The sequence below is a fragment of the Lampetra fluviatilis genome, chromosome 67 (assembly GCF_964198595.1).
Source record: "Lampetra fluviatilis chromosome 67, kcLamFluv1.1, whole genome shotgun sequence".
NCBI classification, from domain to species: Eukaryota; Metazoa; Chordata; class Hyperoartia; order Petromyzontiformes; family Petromyzontidae; genus Lampetra; species Lampetra fluviatilis.
In genome coordinates, this window is record NC_136341.1 from 4,807,529 (window position 1) to 4,824,824 (window position 17,296).

A 17,296-nucleotide genomic window follows, 5' to 3' on the forward strand; every position below is an offset into this window, starting at 1 on the left:
GTATTGGTCCATTGGTGTTGGACCATCTGGTCATCTGGTCCAACACCATGTGAGACTAGGCTCTAAGAAAAGCTGTCTCGGGTGTAGACCAATCAACTTCAAGGACAGTGCATATCATTATCATCATCATCAGAGTTGTTTCTTCTAGTTTGCATTTTGACTGCTTGTGTTGTGGTTATTGCAAACATGATGCCTTGTATAAACGTGTCAGTTTTTGTACCAGTTGAAAGGGTAAAAACCTATTACTATATTTTGCCACTGGTAAAGGAGATGTCTCATAGTGTAAAGGAAGTGGATTGCCTTGGCAGCTTCCCGTGGTCTCACCCAGTAGCCCGTGTCTCGTCAGGGAGCCTACGGGGAGTCCGTCACCCGCCGAGACTTTTGCCCGAGGGAGTTCGTGCGGCCCGAGATGGCCTACAGGCCACGGGCCACCTATCATCCTCCAGCAGGGCCCTTCCAGGTACTATCATCATCACCACCATCATCACCACCATCATCATCACCATCATCACCACCACCATCATCACGATCATCATTATCACCATCATCATCACCACCTATCATCCTCCAGCAGGGCCCTTCCAGGTACTATCATCATCACCACCATCATCACCACCATCATCATCACCATCATCACCACCACCATCATCACCATCATCATTATCACCATCATCATCACCACCTATCATCCTCCAGCAGGGCCCTTCCAGGTACTATCATCATCACCACCATCATCACCACCATCATCATCATCACCACCATCATCACCATCATCATCACCACCTATCATCCTCCAGCAGGGCCCTTCCAGGTACTATCATCATCACCACCACCACCATCACCACCACCATCATCACCATCACCACCACCACCATCATCATCTGCTCGCTCGGTGGTCGAGGCCACCAATCAGAAAAGGCCTTCGAGGTCAGATCGCTCGACCACTACACCTGCCCCCCCCCCCACCACCGCCCCCCCCCGCCCCCCTTGCAGGGCATGACCCTGTACCGCGACGACTTCCGCGGCTGGCCGCAGGCCGAGCGGGCCCAGGGCTCGTGGGCCGCGGGGCCCACGTGGAGGCCGCCGGGACGCCGGGCCTGGTCGGCACCCGAGGAGGGATCCAGAGACCCGCGGAGAGCGGGACCCCACGGACACGCCGGTGAGACGCCTGTCTGTACACACACACACCACACACCACACATACCACACACACAACACACACACACACCACACACACCACACATACCACACACACAACACACACACACACACCACACACACAACACACACACAACACACACACACCACACACACACAACACACACACACACAACACACACACCACACAACACACACAACACACACACACACAACACCACACACACAACACACACACCACACACACACAACACACACACACACAACACCACACAACACACACACAACACACACACACAACACCACACACACAACACACACACACCACACACACACAACACACACACAACACACCACACACACACACCACACACACACACAACACACCACACACACACACAACACACACAGCACACACACACACCACACACACAACACACCACACACACACACCACACACACACCACACCACACACACACACCACACACACCACACACACACACCACACAACACACACACACCACACACACAACACACACACCACACACACCACACACACACACAACACCACACAACACACACACAACACACACACACACAACACCACACACACAACACACACACACAACACACACACAACACACACACACCACACACACCACACACACACACAACACCACACAACACACACACACACCACACACACACAACACACACACACCACACACACAACACACACCACACACACACCCCACACACACCCCACACACACCACACACACACAACACACACACACACCACACACACACACAACACACACACACATCACACACACACCACACACACCACACACACACACACCACACACACACCACACACACAACACACACACACAACACCACACACACAACACCACACAACACATACAACACACACACAACACACACGCAACACACACAGCACACACAACACACACACAACACACACACACCACACAACACAACACCACACACACCACACACACAACACACCACACACACAACACACACACACCACACACACACACCACACACACAACACAACACACACAACACACACACAACACACACAACACAACATTACGCTCCCCCGTACACTACCCCTGGACCCATAGACTCAATACACAGAGACCCGTAGACTCGCATAGAGAGCTATAGACTCAATACAGAGAGCCGTAGACTCACACAGAGACCAATAGACTCACACAGAGACCCATAGACTCACACAGAGACCCACACACTCACACAGAGACCCACAGACTCACACAGAGACCCACAGACTCACACAGAGATTCACACACTCACACAGAGACCAATAGACTCACACAGAGATCCATAGACTCACACAGAGACCCACACACTCACACAGAGACCCACAGACTCACACAGAGACCCACAGACTCAATACACAGAGACCCATAGACTCACACAGAGACCCACAGACTCACACAGAGACCCATAGACTCACACAGAGACCCATAGACTCACACAGAGACCCATAGACTCACACAGAGACCCATAGACTCACACAGAGACCCATAGACTCACACAGATACCTATAGACTCACACAGAGACCCATAGACTCACACAGAGACCCACAGACTCACACAGAGACCCATAGACTCACACAGAGACCCATAGACTCACACAGAGACCCACAGACTCACTCAGAGACCCATAGACTCACACAGAGACCCACAGGCTCACACAGAGACCCATAGACTCACATAGAGACCCCCCCCCGTGACCCCCTCCCCCTTCCGCCCCCCCCGTGACCCTCCGGCCCCCCCCCCCGTGACCCCGCCCCCCGCCGCCCCCCCGTAGGGTCCCAGTGGCGTGAGCCGGCGGGGTTGTCGACGGTGCAGCTGCGAGGTGCAGAGGTGGAGCGGGGTCGTGAGCGGGCGCGGAGACACAGGGACCAGGCGAACACCTACATCAGGGACCACCACCGGGGGTGAGCACGGTGGGGGGGGGAGGCACGGGGGGAGGGAGGGGCACGTGGGAGGGGGGGGGCACGAGGTTGGGGGGGGGACGTGGGGGTCCACACGGGAAGGGGGCACGTGGGTGGTGGTGTTGATGATGATGATGGTGGTGTTGATGGTGGTGTTGATGGTGGTGGTGTTGATGATGATGGTGTTGATGGTGTTGGTTGCGGTGGTGTTGGCGGTGGTGTTGATGGTGGCAGGGGCGGTTTCTTCATTAGGGCGATTGGGCGACGCACCACCAATGTCATTCGACCACAGAGTCATGCTAGCCGTCACTGTGCCTCTGGATATAGTCCAATCAGCGTCATGTCACGTTCTGTGGAGTACCGCCTCTTTTTGGGCGATTTCCCTCCGGCTGAGAATCGCCCCGAGTGTTCCCATAGACTTACATTCAAAGATGTTTTTTTTCGAACGGGGGCGCTGCAATGAATTCTCTATGGCTTCCGGGAGGGCTCGCCCTAACGTGCTTACGTCATCATACGTGCTAACGTCATCATACGTAAGCACGTTTCAGTCAACAATATTATTTGTCGCCACCTCGTGGAATCTTTAATAAAAGAAACTTGAGTGGATTGTATTAATAGTGAGTATATAAACAAACAAGATGTATTGTAAGAGTCACTTTATTTTTCATTAATATTAAAGAAGTGACGTTGCCTTTACATGCTTAAGCTGTTAATTTATCCTTTGCATGGGTGGACCTTATCCTTATAAATCATCCAGACATTTGCCCCCCCCTGAGAGATTTTGCAGGAGCCGCCACTGGATGGTGGTGTTGGTGGTGGTGGTGTTGGTGGTGGTGTTGGTGGTGGTGGTGTTGATGATGATGATGGTGGTGGTGGTGTTGATAGTGGTGGTGTTGAAAATGATGGTGGTGGTGGTGGTGTTGATGGTGTTGGTAGCGGTGGTGGTGACGGTGGTGGTGACGATGGTGTTGATGGTGGTGTTGATAGTGTTGGTGTTGAAGATGATGGTGGTGGTGGTGGTGTTGATGGTGTTGGTAGCGGTGGTGGTGACGGTGGTGGTGACGATGGTGTTGATGGTGGTGTTGATGATGATGGTGGTGGTGGTGGTGTTGATAGTGTTGGTGTTGAAGATGATGGTGGTGGTGGTGGTGGTGGTGTTGATAGTGTTGGTGTTGAAGATGATGGTGGTGGTGGTGGTGTTGATAGTGTTGGTGTTGAAGATGATGGTGGTGGTGGTGGTGGTGGTGTTGATAGTGTTGGTGTTGAAGATGATGGTGGTGGTGGTGGTGTTGATAGTGTTGGTGTTGAAGATGATGGTGGTGGTGGTGGTGGTGGTGGTGTTGATAGTGTTGGTGTTGAAGATGATGATGGTGGTGGTGGTGTTGATAGTGTTGGTGTTGAAGATGATGTTGGTGGTGGTGGTGGTGTTGATAGTGTTGGTGTTGATGATGATGGTGGTGGTGTTAATAGTGGTGGTGTTGAAGATGATGGTGGTGGTGGTGGTGTTGGTAGCGGTGGTGTTGACGGTGGTGATGATGATGATGGTGGTGGTGGTGGTGTTGATAGTGTTGGTGTTGAAGATGATGGTGGTGGTGGTGGTGTTGATGGTGTTGGTAGCGGTGGTGTTGATGGTGGTGTTGGTGGTGGTGGTGTTGATAGTGTTGGTGTTGAAGATGATGGTGGTGGTGGTGGTGTTGATGGTGTTGGTAGCGGTGGTGTTGACGGTGGTGTTGCAACATCTCGCTGTTGTTGCGGTGGTTGTTGTCGTCGTTGTTGTCGTGGTGCTGGCGGCATCGTTCTCGTTGCCGACATCCCATCAGACCCCCGCCCGCGTCGCTCCACCAACACCACCAGCAGCAGCATGGCCGCCCCTCTTCCACCTCCTCCTCCTTCCCGCTCGCCCCCCGCGCCTCCTCCTACGAGACGAGCTACAGCGCCATGACCTCGCCGGGCTCGTGCCCCCCATTCCGAGGGCCCCCCAGCCCCGATGCGGGGTTTGGGGGCCCGCGCTGGACCCCGCCTCGCGGATCCCAGCCCGCTCGGTCGGCCCCCCAGGAACAACACTTTGGATATCGCAAGCAGGACATCCAGGCTGCGGAGGTGGGGGGTGGGGGGGGCACGCGCACTCCTCCACCTCGTCGTCGTCGTCGTCATTGTCATCGTTGTCGTCATTGTTGTCGTCATCGTCGTCGTTGTCGTCGTCATCATCATCGTCATTGTCATCATCATCGTCATTGTTGTCATCGTCATCGTCGTCATTGTTGTCATTGTTGTCATCGTCGTCATCGTCGTCATCGTCGTCATTGTTGTCATTGTTGTCATCGTCGTTGTCGTCGTCTTCGTCGTCATCATCGTCATTGTCATCGTCGTCATCATCGTCGTCATCGTCATCGTCATTGTTGTCGTCGTCATCGTCGTCATTGTCGTCATTGTCGTCGTCTTCGTCGTCATCATCGTCGTCGTCGTTGTCATCATCGTGGTCATCATCGTCGACATTGTCATCATCGTCGTCATCGTCGTCATTGTTGTCATCGTCGTTGTCGTCATCATCGTCGTTGTCGTCGTCATCATCGTCGTTGTCATCGTCATTGTTGTCGTCATCATTGTCGTCATCATCGTCATTGTTGTCGTCGTTTTCGTCATCATCAACGTCATTGTCGTCGTCATCATCGTCGTCATCGCCATTGTCATCATCGTCATCGTCGTTATCATCATCACCATTGTCGTCGTCATTGTCATCATCATCGTCGTCGTCATCATCGTCGTCATAATCATCGTCCTTAGCATCACTGAATATTTTCCATCGAACCTCTGCCCCCCTCCCCTCCCCCACTCCTAGGGCAAGCAGCTACCCATCAGCCCCACGGGCAAGAAGTTGCGGCAGGAAACGGCGAGCCACCACCAACAACAACAACAGCAGCAGCACCAACAACAGCAGCAAACGCCGCAACAAAAGAAACGGCCGCCCGCCAAACCAGCCGCCACCCGCCCCCCGACGATTGGCGCGGCCAGCACCGGGCCACCGGCACCACGGATCCCCACCGAGGGTCGATGGCGAACGCCGGCGGTCACCGCCGGTGCGGGAGGCAGCCCCGGCCCGGTCGGACGGGGAGGCCGGAGGGGCGGCAGGGAAGGGGCGGCGGCGGCGGCGCGGGGCAGCCGGGAGCCTCCCCCGGGCGATACGGCAATGGAGGGGCAGCCGGGGAGGGCGAGGGGTCAGGCCAGGGGTCGCAGGGGCACGCTGGGGGGCGGTGCCAAGGAGACGAGGTGGGGCGGCACCGCAGAGGTCAAAGGTGGCGGGGCGAAGGAAGCGAAAGGGGGCGGCGCCGCAGAGGTCAAAGGTGGCGGGACGAAGGAACCCAGAGGGGGCGGCGCCGCAGAGGTCAAAGGTGGCGGGGCGAAGGAAGCGAAAGGGGGTGGCACCCCAGAGGTCAAAAGTGGCGGGGCGAAAGAACCCAGAGGGGGCGGCGCCGCAGACGTCAAAGGTGGCGGGGCGAAGGAAGCGAAAGGGGGCGGCACCGCAGAGGTCAAAGGTGGCGTGGCGAAGGAACCGAAAGGGGGCGGCGTTCGGGACGCAGGGAGGGGCAGGGGTAAGGGCGTCGCTGCGCTGGGATCGGGCGGGGAGCCGGGCGACGGGGCGCGGGTGGCGAAGGGGGGCGGGGAGAGCGGCGACGTGGCGAGGGATGGCGGCCCAGCGGCCGTCGTGGCGAAGCAGCGACGGGAGGGGGACACGGCCCCGCGGGTCGGCAAGGGAGCCGTCGAGACGAATAATAAACTGGCGGAGGCCAAGGAGTGAGAGCCGCGTCGCTGGTTCGGGGCAGGGCGGGGGGGGGGCAGCTGGTCCAATGTGAGTCTTGTGGGCGATGGTGGCGGTGGTGGTGGTGGGGAGCAGGGGTCAGCAAGAGTTCCATTCCCGCTCACGATGACGATTATCTGAACCGGTTCTGGGCCTCCCCTAGGTCGACTCGGCCTCAAATATGTACCTGGTGCGGTGTATAGTAAGCATCGCCACTGGGGAGACAAAGGCGGCCGGGCGTGGTTCTGGGCACCCACCCCCTCGTGTGCTGTGCCGGCCTTCAGAGGTGCTGCTCGCTAGCAGCACTTGCCCCAACATTCTGTTGAGGCCTTACAGAGTATCTTGGGTGCCGCTGACCACCATCATGGCCACCAGCTGACCACCATCATGGCCACCAGCTGACCACCATCATGGCCACCAGCTGACCACCATCATGGCCACCAGCTGACCACCATCATGGCCACCAGCTGATCACAATCATGGCCTCCGCCAGGTTACCAGTTGACCACCATCATAGCCACCAGCTGTTCACTATCAAGGCCAAAACTGACCACCATTATGGCCTCTGTCAAGGCCACTGGCTGACCACTAATCTGACCACTACCTGGCCAGCGTGGTTAGGGTCAGGATTCGAACTAAAGTCTGGTGGGGCAAGCGCTGGAGCTGGCTGGTTGGGGGTCGTCGGGGCTTCGTGCGACTGTTGGGGCTGGCGCTCAATGTTTGGATGAGGGCCTTGTCTCCGATTGGCCAGTTTAAGGCACGGGTAGAACTCGTGCTGTGTTCTGGTTGGCCGACGTTGTTGGCGGCCGCTGTGCTCGGTTTCTGATTGGTTGTTGTGCTTATAATGCTAGTGACAGTTCCTCGTGTCCGATTGGCCAGTGTAAGACACGGGTATAACTCGTACTCTGTTCTGATTGGCTACGTAGTTGCCGGCCAGTGTGCTGGTTTCTGATTGGCTGTCGCGCTTATAATGCTAGTGACAGTTCCTCGTGTCCGATTGGCCAGTGTAAGACACGGGTATAACTCGTACTCTGTTCTGATTGGCTATGTAGTTGCCGGCCAGTGTGCTGGTTTCTGATTGGCTGTCGCGCTTATAATGCTAGTGACAGTTCCTCGTGTCCGATTGGCCAGTGTAAGACACGGGTATAACTCGTACTCTGTTCTGATTGGCTACGTAGTTGCCGGCCAGTGTGCTGGTTTCTGATTGGCTGTCGCGCTTATAATGCTAGTGACAGTTCCTCGTGTCCGATTGGCCAGTGTAAGACACGGGTATAACTCGTACTCTGTTCTGATTGGCTATGTAGTTGCCGGCCAGTGTGCTGGTTTCTGATTGGCTGTCGCGCTTATAATGCTAGTGACAGTTCCTCGTGTCCGATTGGCCAGTGTAAGACACGGGTATAACTCGTACTCGGTTCTGATTGGCTACGTTGTTGCCGGCCAGTGTGCTGGTTTCTGATTGGCCGTCGCGCTTATAATGCTAGTGACAGTTCCTCGTGTCCGATTGGCCAGTGTAAAACACGGGTAGAACTCGTGCTCTGTTCTGATTGGCCTACGTTGTTGCCGGCCGCTGTGTTCGGTTTCTGATTGGCGGTCGCGCTTATAACGCTAGTGACAGTTCCTCGTGTCCGATTGGCCAGTGTAAGGCACGGGTATAACTCGTGCTCTGTTCTGATTGGCCTACGTTGTTGCCGGCCGCTGTGCTCGGTTTCTGATTGGCCGTCGCGCTTATAATGCTAGTGACAGTTCCTCGTGTCCGATTGGCCAGTGTAAGGCACGGGTATAACTCGTACTCTGTTCTGATTTGTCTACGTTGTTGCCGGCCCAGTGTGCTGTTTTCTGATTGGTCGTCGCGCTTATAATGCTACTAGTGACAGTTGCCCGTGTCCGATTGGCCAGTTCTAAGGCTCCACCGAGCCACAGTTTCCAGATACGGATTATTTTTTGTTCGATTTCCCCAAAGCACACGCGCACGACGGTTATCGCGATGGAGTTCCGTAGGCCGCACAAGCGATGTTTGTTCGTTGTTGTCGTTGTTGTTGACGTTGATGCTGCCGAGGTAGGCCAAAGCGATACAAATATGAATATTCGTTCGTACCGGAGGAATCCGATGAGCTATAACAATGCTCTTTTTCGCAGACGCTTAAACCATCGGTGTTTCTCGACCCGGCGGGCGGGGGGCTCTGGGGGCTTACGTACGGTTTAAGCGATCTATGATCGCGTGGATCGATGCCGCCGTACGCGAGAGGAATTTTTGGGCGACGATTCGCGTCGCGTGAGATCTGCCGACAGGGATACAATTTTAAATCCACGTGGTCACCCGGAACGATGGGTAGAAAAAGAAAAGCCTTTTCGAACTCGCCGATCGTAAGCGATGTGGGTCTTCCAAACAAACAAATGACATCCGCCCATTAGACAGGGTTTATTTTTTGGGTTAGATCGCGTAAATACAAATGTGTCGTGAAACCCGCCACCACCCGACACAGCCAATTATTAAGAGGGTTTGTCACGTAATAGTGTATAGTGTAGTGTTTAGTGTAGTGTATAGTGTAGTGTATAGTGTAGTTTATAGTGTAGTGTATAGTGTAGTGTATAGTGTAGTGTTTAGTGTAGTGTATAGTGTAGTGTATAGTGTAGTATTTAGTGTAGTATACTCGTGTATAGTGTAATGTATTGTGTAGTTTATAGTGTAGTGTATAGTGTAGTGTAGTGTATGGTGTCGTGTATAGTGTAGCATATAGTGTAGTGTATAGTGTAGTATATAGTGTCGTGTATAGTGTCGTGTATAGTGTAGTATACTAGTGTATAGTGTAGTGTATAGTGTAGTTTATAGTGTAGTATATAGTGTAGTATATAGTGTAATATACTAGTACAGCACTAATTGGTTGCGTGTTTGAGAGCAAATCCACAACACTTACAATCTGAGTACGACGTTTCGCCAGTAATTACAACCGGCATCATCAGGCGGTAAATGTTGTGGATGTGTTCTCCAACACACAACCGGTATGCTGTACTAGTATACTACACTATACACTACACTATACACTAGTATACTACACTATACACTACACTATACACAACACTATACACTAGTATACTACACTATACACTACACTATACACGAGTGCTGTACTAGTATGCTACACTATACACTACACTATACACTAGTGCTGTACTAGTATACTACACAATACACTACACTATATACACTACACTATATACACTACACTACTACACTACGCTATACACTAGTATATACTACATTATACACTACACTATACACTACACTATACACTACACACTAGTGCTGTACTAGTTCTCTTTACGTGTCAAACCTTACTAATTGGCTGTGTCGGGTGGTGGCGGGTTTCACGACACAACGTTTTTATTTACGCGATCGAACCCAACAAACCTCTGTTATGGATGACATTGCTTGCAGAAGCCTTCTAGGTGTTAAATAAATTACATGAGGCATGCAAAGTATCAGTAGAATTGTGTTTTTTATTTGCCTGCAGTTACTAAGCTGAATGTGTGCACGTTGAACTTGTATCGCACCGTACTTCGCCAACGGTGCGAATCGGAAATGCGGAGGAAAAACGACAGACGATGGGTCTCTGTGTGAGTTTGTGGGTCTCTGTGTGAGTCTATGAGTCTCTGTGTGAGTCTGTGGGTCTCTGTGTGAGTCTGTGAGTCTCTGTGTGAGTCTGTGGGTCTCTGTGTGAGTCTATGGGTCTCTGTGTGAGTCTGTGGGTCTCTGTGTGAGTCTGTGGGTCTCTGTGTCAGTCTGTGGGTCTCTGTGTGAGTCTATGGGTCTATGGGTCTCTGTGTGAGTCTGTGGGTCTCTGTGTGAGTCTATGGGTCTCTGTGTGAGTTTGTGGGTCTCTGTGTGAGTCTATGGGTCTCTGTGTGAGTCTGTGGGTCTCTGTGTGAGTCTGTGGGTCTCTGTGTGAGTCTGTGGGTCTCTGTGTGAGTCTATGGGTCTCTGTGTGAGCTGGTGGGTCTCTGTGTGAGTCTATGGGTCTCTGTGCGAGTTTGTGGGTCTCTGTGTGAGTCTGGGTCTCTGTGTGAGTTTGTGGGTCTCTGTGTGAGTCTGTGGGTCTCTGTGCGAGTCTATGGGTCTCTGTGTGAGTCTGTGGGTCTCTGTGTGAGTCTGTGGGTCTCTGTGTGAGTCTGTGGGTCTCTGTGTGAGTCTATGGGTCTCTGTGCGAGTTTGTGGATCTCTGTGTGAGTCTGGGTCTCTGTGTGAGTTTGTGGGTCTCTGTGTGAGTCTGTGGGTCTCTGTGTGAGTCTATGAGTCTCTGTGTGAGTCTGTGGGTCTCTCTGTGAGTCTATGAGTCTCTGTGTGAGTCTGTGGGTCTCTGTGTGAGTCTATGGGTCTCTGTGTGAGTCTGTGGGTCTCTGTGTGAGTCTGTGGGTCTCTGTGTCAGTCTGTGGGTCTCTGTGTGAGTCTATGGGTCTATGGGTCTCTGTGTGAGTCTGTGGGTCTCTGTGTGAGTCTATGGGTCTCTGTGTGAGTTTGTGGGTCTCTGTGTGAGTCTATGGGTCTCTGTGTGAGTCTGTGGGTCTCTGTGTGAGTCTGTGGGTCTCTGTGTGAGTCTGTGGGTCTATGTGTGAGTCTATGGGTCTCTGTGTGACTTGGTGGGTCTCTGTGTGAGTCTATGGGTCTCTGTGCGAGTTTGTGGGTCTCTGTGTGAGTCTGGGTCTCTGTGTGAGTTTGTGGGTCTCTGTGTGAGTCTGTGGGTCTCTGTGCGAGTCTATGGGTCTCTGTGTGAGTCTGTGGGTCTCTGTGTGAGTCTGTGGGTCTCTGTGTGAGTCTGTGGGTCTCTGTGTGAGTCTATGGGTCTCTGTGCGAGTTTGTGGGTCTCTGTGTGAGTCTGGGTCTCTGTGTGAGTTTGTGGGTCTCTGTGTGAGTCTGTGGGTCTCTGTGCGAGTCTATGGGTCTCTGTGTGAGTCTGTGGGTCTCTGTGTGAGTCTGTGGGTCTCTGTGTGAGTCTATGGGTCTCTGTGCGAGTCTATGGGTCTCTGTGTGAGTCTGTGGGTCTCTGTGTGAGTCTGTGGGTCTCTGTGTGAGTCTGTGGGTCTCTGTGAGTCTGTGGGTCTCTGTGTGAGTCTATGGGTCTCTGTGTGAGTCTATGGGTCTCTGTGTGAGTCTATGGGTCTCTGTGTGAGTCTATGGGTCTATGGGTCTCTGTGTGAGTCTGTGGGTCTCTGTGTGAGTCTTTGGGTCTCTGTGTGAGTATGTGGGTCTCTGTGTGAGTCTATCGGTCTATGGGACTCTGTGTGAGTCTATGGGTCTATGGGTCTCTGTGTGGGTTTGTGGGTCTCTGTGTGAGTCTATGGGTCTCTGTGTGAGTGTGTGGGTCTCTGTGTGAGTCTATGGGTCTCTGTGTGAGTTTGTGGGTCTCTGTGTGAGTCTATGAGTCTATGGGTCTCTGTGTGAGTCTATGGGTCTATGGGTCTCTGTGTGAGTCTATGGGTCTCCGTGTGAGTTTGTGGGTCTCTGTGTGAGTCTATGGGTCTCTGTGTGAGTCTATGGGTCTCTGTGTGAGTCTATGGGTCTCTGTGCGAGTCTACGGGTCTCTGTGTGAGTCTGTGGGTCTCTGTGTGAGTCTGTGGGTCTCTGTGAGTCTGTGGGTCTCTGTGTGAGTCTATGGGTATCTGTGTGCATCGTATTCACTCTGATAGAGGCTCCTAGCCACGCCTCCCTCGCTGTCGTATTCACTCTGATAGAGGCTCCTAGCCACGCCTCCTTCGCTATCGTATTCACTCTGATAGAGGCGCCTAGACACGCCTCCCTCGCTGTCGTATTCACTCTGATAGAGGCTCCTAGCCACGCCTCCCTCGCTATCGTATTCACTCTGATAGAGGCTCATAGACACGCCCCCCTCACTGTCGTATTCACTCTGATAGAGGCTCCTAGACACGCCTCCCTCACTGTCGTATTCACTCTGATAGAGGCACCTAGACACGCCCCCCTCGCTGTCGTATTCACTGTGATAGAGGCACCTAGACACGCCTCCCTCACTGTCGTATTCACTCTGATAGAGGCACCTAGACACGCCCCCCTCGCTGTCATATTCACTCTGATAGAGGCTCCTAGACACGCCTCCCTCACTGTCATATTCACTCTGATAGAGGCACCTAGACACGCCTCCCTCACTGTCGTATTCACTCTGATAGAGGCGCTTGGCCACGCCCCCCTCGCTGTCGTATTCACTCTGATAGAAGCTCCTAGACACGCCCCCCTCGCTGTCGTATTCACTCTGATAGAGGCTCCTAGACACGCCCCCCTCGCTGTCGTATTCACTCTGATAGAGGCTCATAGCCACGCCTCCCTCGCTGTCGTATTCACTCTGATAGAGACGCTTGCCACGCCCCCCTCGCTGTCGTATTCCCTCTGATAGAGGCGCTTGGCCACGCCCCCCTCGCTGTCGTATTCACTCTGATAGAAGCTCCTAGACACGCCCCCCTCACTGTCGTATTCACTCTGATAGAGGCGCCTAGACACGCCCCCCTCGCTGTCGTATTCACTGTGATAGAGGCACCTAGACACGCCTCCCTCACTGTCGTATTCACTCTGATAGAGGCACCTAGACACGCCCCCCTCGCTGTCATATTCACTCTGATAGAGGCTCCTAGACACGCCTCCCTCACTGTCATATTCACTCTGATAGAGGCACCTAGACACGCCTCCCTCACTGTCGTATTCACTCTGATAGAGGCGCTTGGCCACGCCCCCCTCGCTGTCGTATTCACTCTGATAGAAGCTCCTAGACACGCCCCCCTCGCTGTCGTATTCACTCTGATAGAGGCTCCTAGACACGCCCCCCTCGCTGTCGTATTCACTCTGATAGAGGCTCATAGCCACGCCTCCCTCGCTGTCGTATTCACTCTGATAGAGACGCTTGCCACGCCCCCCTCGCTGTCGTATTCACTCTGATAGAGGCGCCTAGACACGCCCCCCTCGCTGTCGTATTCACTCTGATAGAAGCTCCTAGACACGCCCCCCTCACTGTCGTATTCACTCTGATAGAGGCGCCTAGACACGCCCCCCTCGCTGTCGTATTCACTCTGATAGAGACGCTTGCCACGCCCCCCTCGCTGTCGTATTCACTCTGATAGAGGCGCTTGGCCACGCCCCCCTCGCTGTCGTATTCACTCTGATAGAAGCTCCTAGACACGCCCCCCTCGCTGTCGTATTCACTCTGATAGAGACGCTTAGACACGCCCCCCTCGCTGTCGTATTCACTCTGATAGAGACGCTTAGACACGCCCCCCTCGCTGTCGTATTCACTCTGATAGAGGCTCCTAGACACGCCCCCCTCGCTGTCGTATTCACTCTGATAGAGACGCTTAGACACGCCCCCCTCGCTGTCGTATTCACTCTGATAGAGACGCTTAGACACGCCCTCCTCGCTGTCGTATTCACTCTGATAAAGGCTCCTAGACACGCCCCCCTCGCTGTCGTATTCACTCTGATAGAGGCTCCTAGACACGCCCCCCTCGCTGTCGTATTCACTCTGATGGAGGCGCTTGGACACGCTCCCCTCGCTGTCGTATTCACTCTGATAGAGGCGCCTAGACACGCTCCCCTCGCTGTCGTATTCACTCTGATAGAGGCGCCTAGACACGCCCCCCTCGCTGTCGTATTCACTCTGATAGAGGCGCCTAGACACGCCCCCCTCGCTGTCGTATTCACTCTGATGGAGGCGCTTGGACACGCCCCCCTCGCTGTCGTATTCACTCTGATAGAGGCTCCTAGACACGCCCCCCTCGCTGTCGTATTCACTCTGATAGAGGCGCCTAGACACGCCCCCCTCGCTGTCGTATTCACTCTGATGGAGGCGCTTGGACACGCCCCCCTCGCTGTCGTATTCACTCTGATAGAGGCTCCTAGACACGCCCCCCTCGCTGTCGTATTCACTCTGATAGAGGCGCCTAGACACGCCCCCCTCGCTGTCGTATTCACTCTGATGGAGGCGCTTGGACACGCCCCCCTCGCTGTCGTATTCACTCTGATAGAGGCTCCTAGACACGCCCCCCTCGCTGTCGTATTCACTCTGATAGAGGCGCCTAGACACGCCCCCCTCGCTGTCGTATTCACTCTGATGGAGGCGCTTGGACACGCCCCCCTCGCTGTCGTATTCACTCTGATAGAGGCTCCTAGACACGCCCCCCTCGCTGTCGTATTCACTCTGATAGAGGCGCCTAGACACGCCCCCCTCGCTGTCGTATTCACTCTGATGGAGGCGCTTGGACACGCCCCCCTCGCTGTCGTATTCACTCTGATAGAGGCTTCTAGACAAGCCCCCCTCGCTGTCGTATTCACTCTGATAGAGGCGCCTAGACACGCCCCCCTCGCTGTCGTATTCACTCTGATAGAGGCGCCTAGACACGCCCCCCTCGCTGTCGTATTCACTCTGATAGAGGCGCCTAGACACGCCCCCCTCGCTGTCGTATTCACTCTGATGGAGGCGCTTGGACACGCCCCCCTCGCTGTCGTATTCACTCTGATAGAGGCTTCTAGACAAGCCCCCCTCGCTGTCGTATTCACTCTGATAGAGGCGCCTAGACACGCCCCCCTCGCTGTCGTATTCACTCTGATAGAGGCGCCTAGACACGCCCCCCTCGCTGTCGTATTCACTCTGATAGAGGCGCCTAGACACGCCCCCCTCGCTGTCGTATTCACTCTGATGGAGGCGCTTGGACACGCCCCCCTCGCTGTCGTATTCACTCTGATAGAGGCTTCTAGACAAGCCCCCCTCGCTGTCGTATTCACTCTGATAGAGGCGCCTAGACACGCCCCCCTCGCTGTCGTATTCACTCTGATAGAGGCGCCTAGACACGCCCCCCTCGCTGTCGTATTCACTCTGATAGAGGCGCCTAGACACGCCCCCCTCGCTGTCGTATTCACTCTGATGGAGGCGCTTGGACACGCCCCCCTCGCTGTCGTATTCACTCTGATAGAGGCGCCTAGACACGCCCCCCTCGCTGTCGTATTCACTCTGATAGAGGCGCCTAGACACGCCCCCCTCGCTGTCGTATTCACTCTGATAGAGGCGCCTAGACACGCCCCCCTCGCTGTCGTATTCACTCTGATAGAGGCGCCTAGACACGCCCCCCTCGCTGTCGTATTCACTCTGATGGAGGCGCTTGGACACGCCCCCCTCGCTGTCGTATTCACTCTGATAGAGGCTTCTAGACAAGCCCCCCTCGCTGTCGTATTCACTCTGATAGAGGCGCCTAGACACGCCCCCCTCGCTGTCGTATTCACTCTGATAGAGGCGCCTAGACACGCCCCCCTCGCTGTCGTATTCACTCTGATAGAGGCGCCTAGACACGCCCCCCTCGCTGTCGTATTCACTCTGATGGAGGCGCTTGGACACGCCCCCCTCGCTGTCGTATTCACTCTGATGGAGGCGCTTGGACACGCCCCCCTCGCTGTCGTATTCACTCTGATAGAGGCTTCTAGACAAGCCCCCCTCGCTGTCGTATTCACTCTGATAGAGGCGCCTAGACACGCCCCCCTCGCTGTCGTATTCACTCTGATAGAGGCGCCTAGACACGCCCCCCTCGCTGTCGTATTCACTCTGATAGAGGCGCCTAGACACGCCCCCCTCGCTGTCGTATTCACTCTGATGGAGGCGCTTGGACACGCCCCCCTCGCTGTCGTATTCACTCTGATAGAGGCGCCTAGACACGCCCCCCTCGCTGTCGTATTCACTCTGATAGAGGCGCCTAGACACGCCCCCCTCGCTGTCGTATTCACTCTGATAGAGGCTTCTAGACAAGCCCCCCTCGCTGTCGTATTCACTCTGATAGAGGCGCCTAGACACGCCCCCCTCGCTGTCGTATTCACTCTGATGGAGGCGCCTAGACACGCCCCCCTCGCTGTCGTATTCACTCTGATAGAGGCTTCTAGACAAGCCCCCCTCGCTGTCGTATTCACTCTGATAGAGGCGCCTAGACACGCCCCCCTCGCTGTCGTATTCACTCTGATGGAGGCGCTTGGACACGCCCCCCTCGCTGTCGTATTCACTCTGATAGAGGCTCCTAGACACGCCCCCCTCGCTGTCGTATTCACTCTCATAGAGGCTCCTAGCCACGCCTCCCTCGCTGTCGTATTCACTCTGATAGAGGCTCCTAGACACGCCCCCCTCGCTGTCGTATTCACTCTGATGGAGGCGCTTGGACACGCCCCCCTCGCTGTCGTATTCACTCTGATAGAGGCTCCTAGACACGCCCCCCTCGCTGTCGTATTCACTCTCATAGAGGCTCCTAGCCACGCCTCCCTCGCTGTCGTATTCACTCTGATAGAGGCTCCTAGCCACGCCTCCCTCGCTGTCGTATTCAC

General features: G+C 54.7%; 1 protein-coding gene across 1 annotated transcript; it reads left to right on the forward strand.

Annotated features, from left to right (window-relative positions):
* Positions 1 to 785: 785 nt before the first annotated feature.
* LOC144952361 (uncharacterized) lies at positions 786 to 10,226 on the forward strand. The gene is made up of 5 exons (XM_078882742.1): positions 786 to 811; positions 994 to 1,159; positions 3,023 to 3,152; positions 4,970 to 5,249; positions 5,989 to 10,226. The coding sequence occupies exons 2-5, from the start codon at positions 997 to 999 to the stop codon at positions 6,943 to 6,945; spliced, it is 1,530 nt and encodes a 509-aa protein (XP_078738868.1). The 5' UTR covers positions 786 to 811; positions 994 to 996; the 3' UTR covers positions 6,946 to 10,226.
* Positions 10,227 to 17,296: the final 7,070 nt, after the last annotated feature.

Excerpts from the sequence above, each read along its gene's own strand:
- LOC144952361 (XM_078882742.1), top strand. The coding sequence starts at position 997 with ATGACCCTGTACCGCGACGACTTCCGCGGCTGGCCGCAGGCCGAGCGG. Across the intron at positions 1,160-3,022 it reads GGGACCCCACGGACACGCCG|GGTCCCAGTGGCGTGAGCCG; the intron begins GTGAGACGCCTG and ends GCCCCCCCGTAG. Across the intron at positions 5,250-5,988 it reads AGGACATCCAGGCTGCGGAG|GGCAAGCAGCTACCCATCAG; the intron begins GTGGGGGGTGGG and ends CCCCACTCCTAG.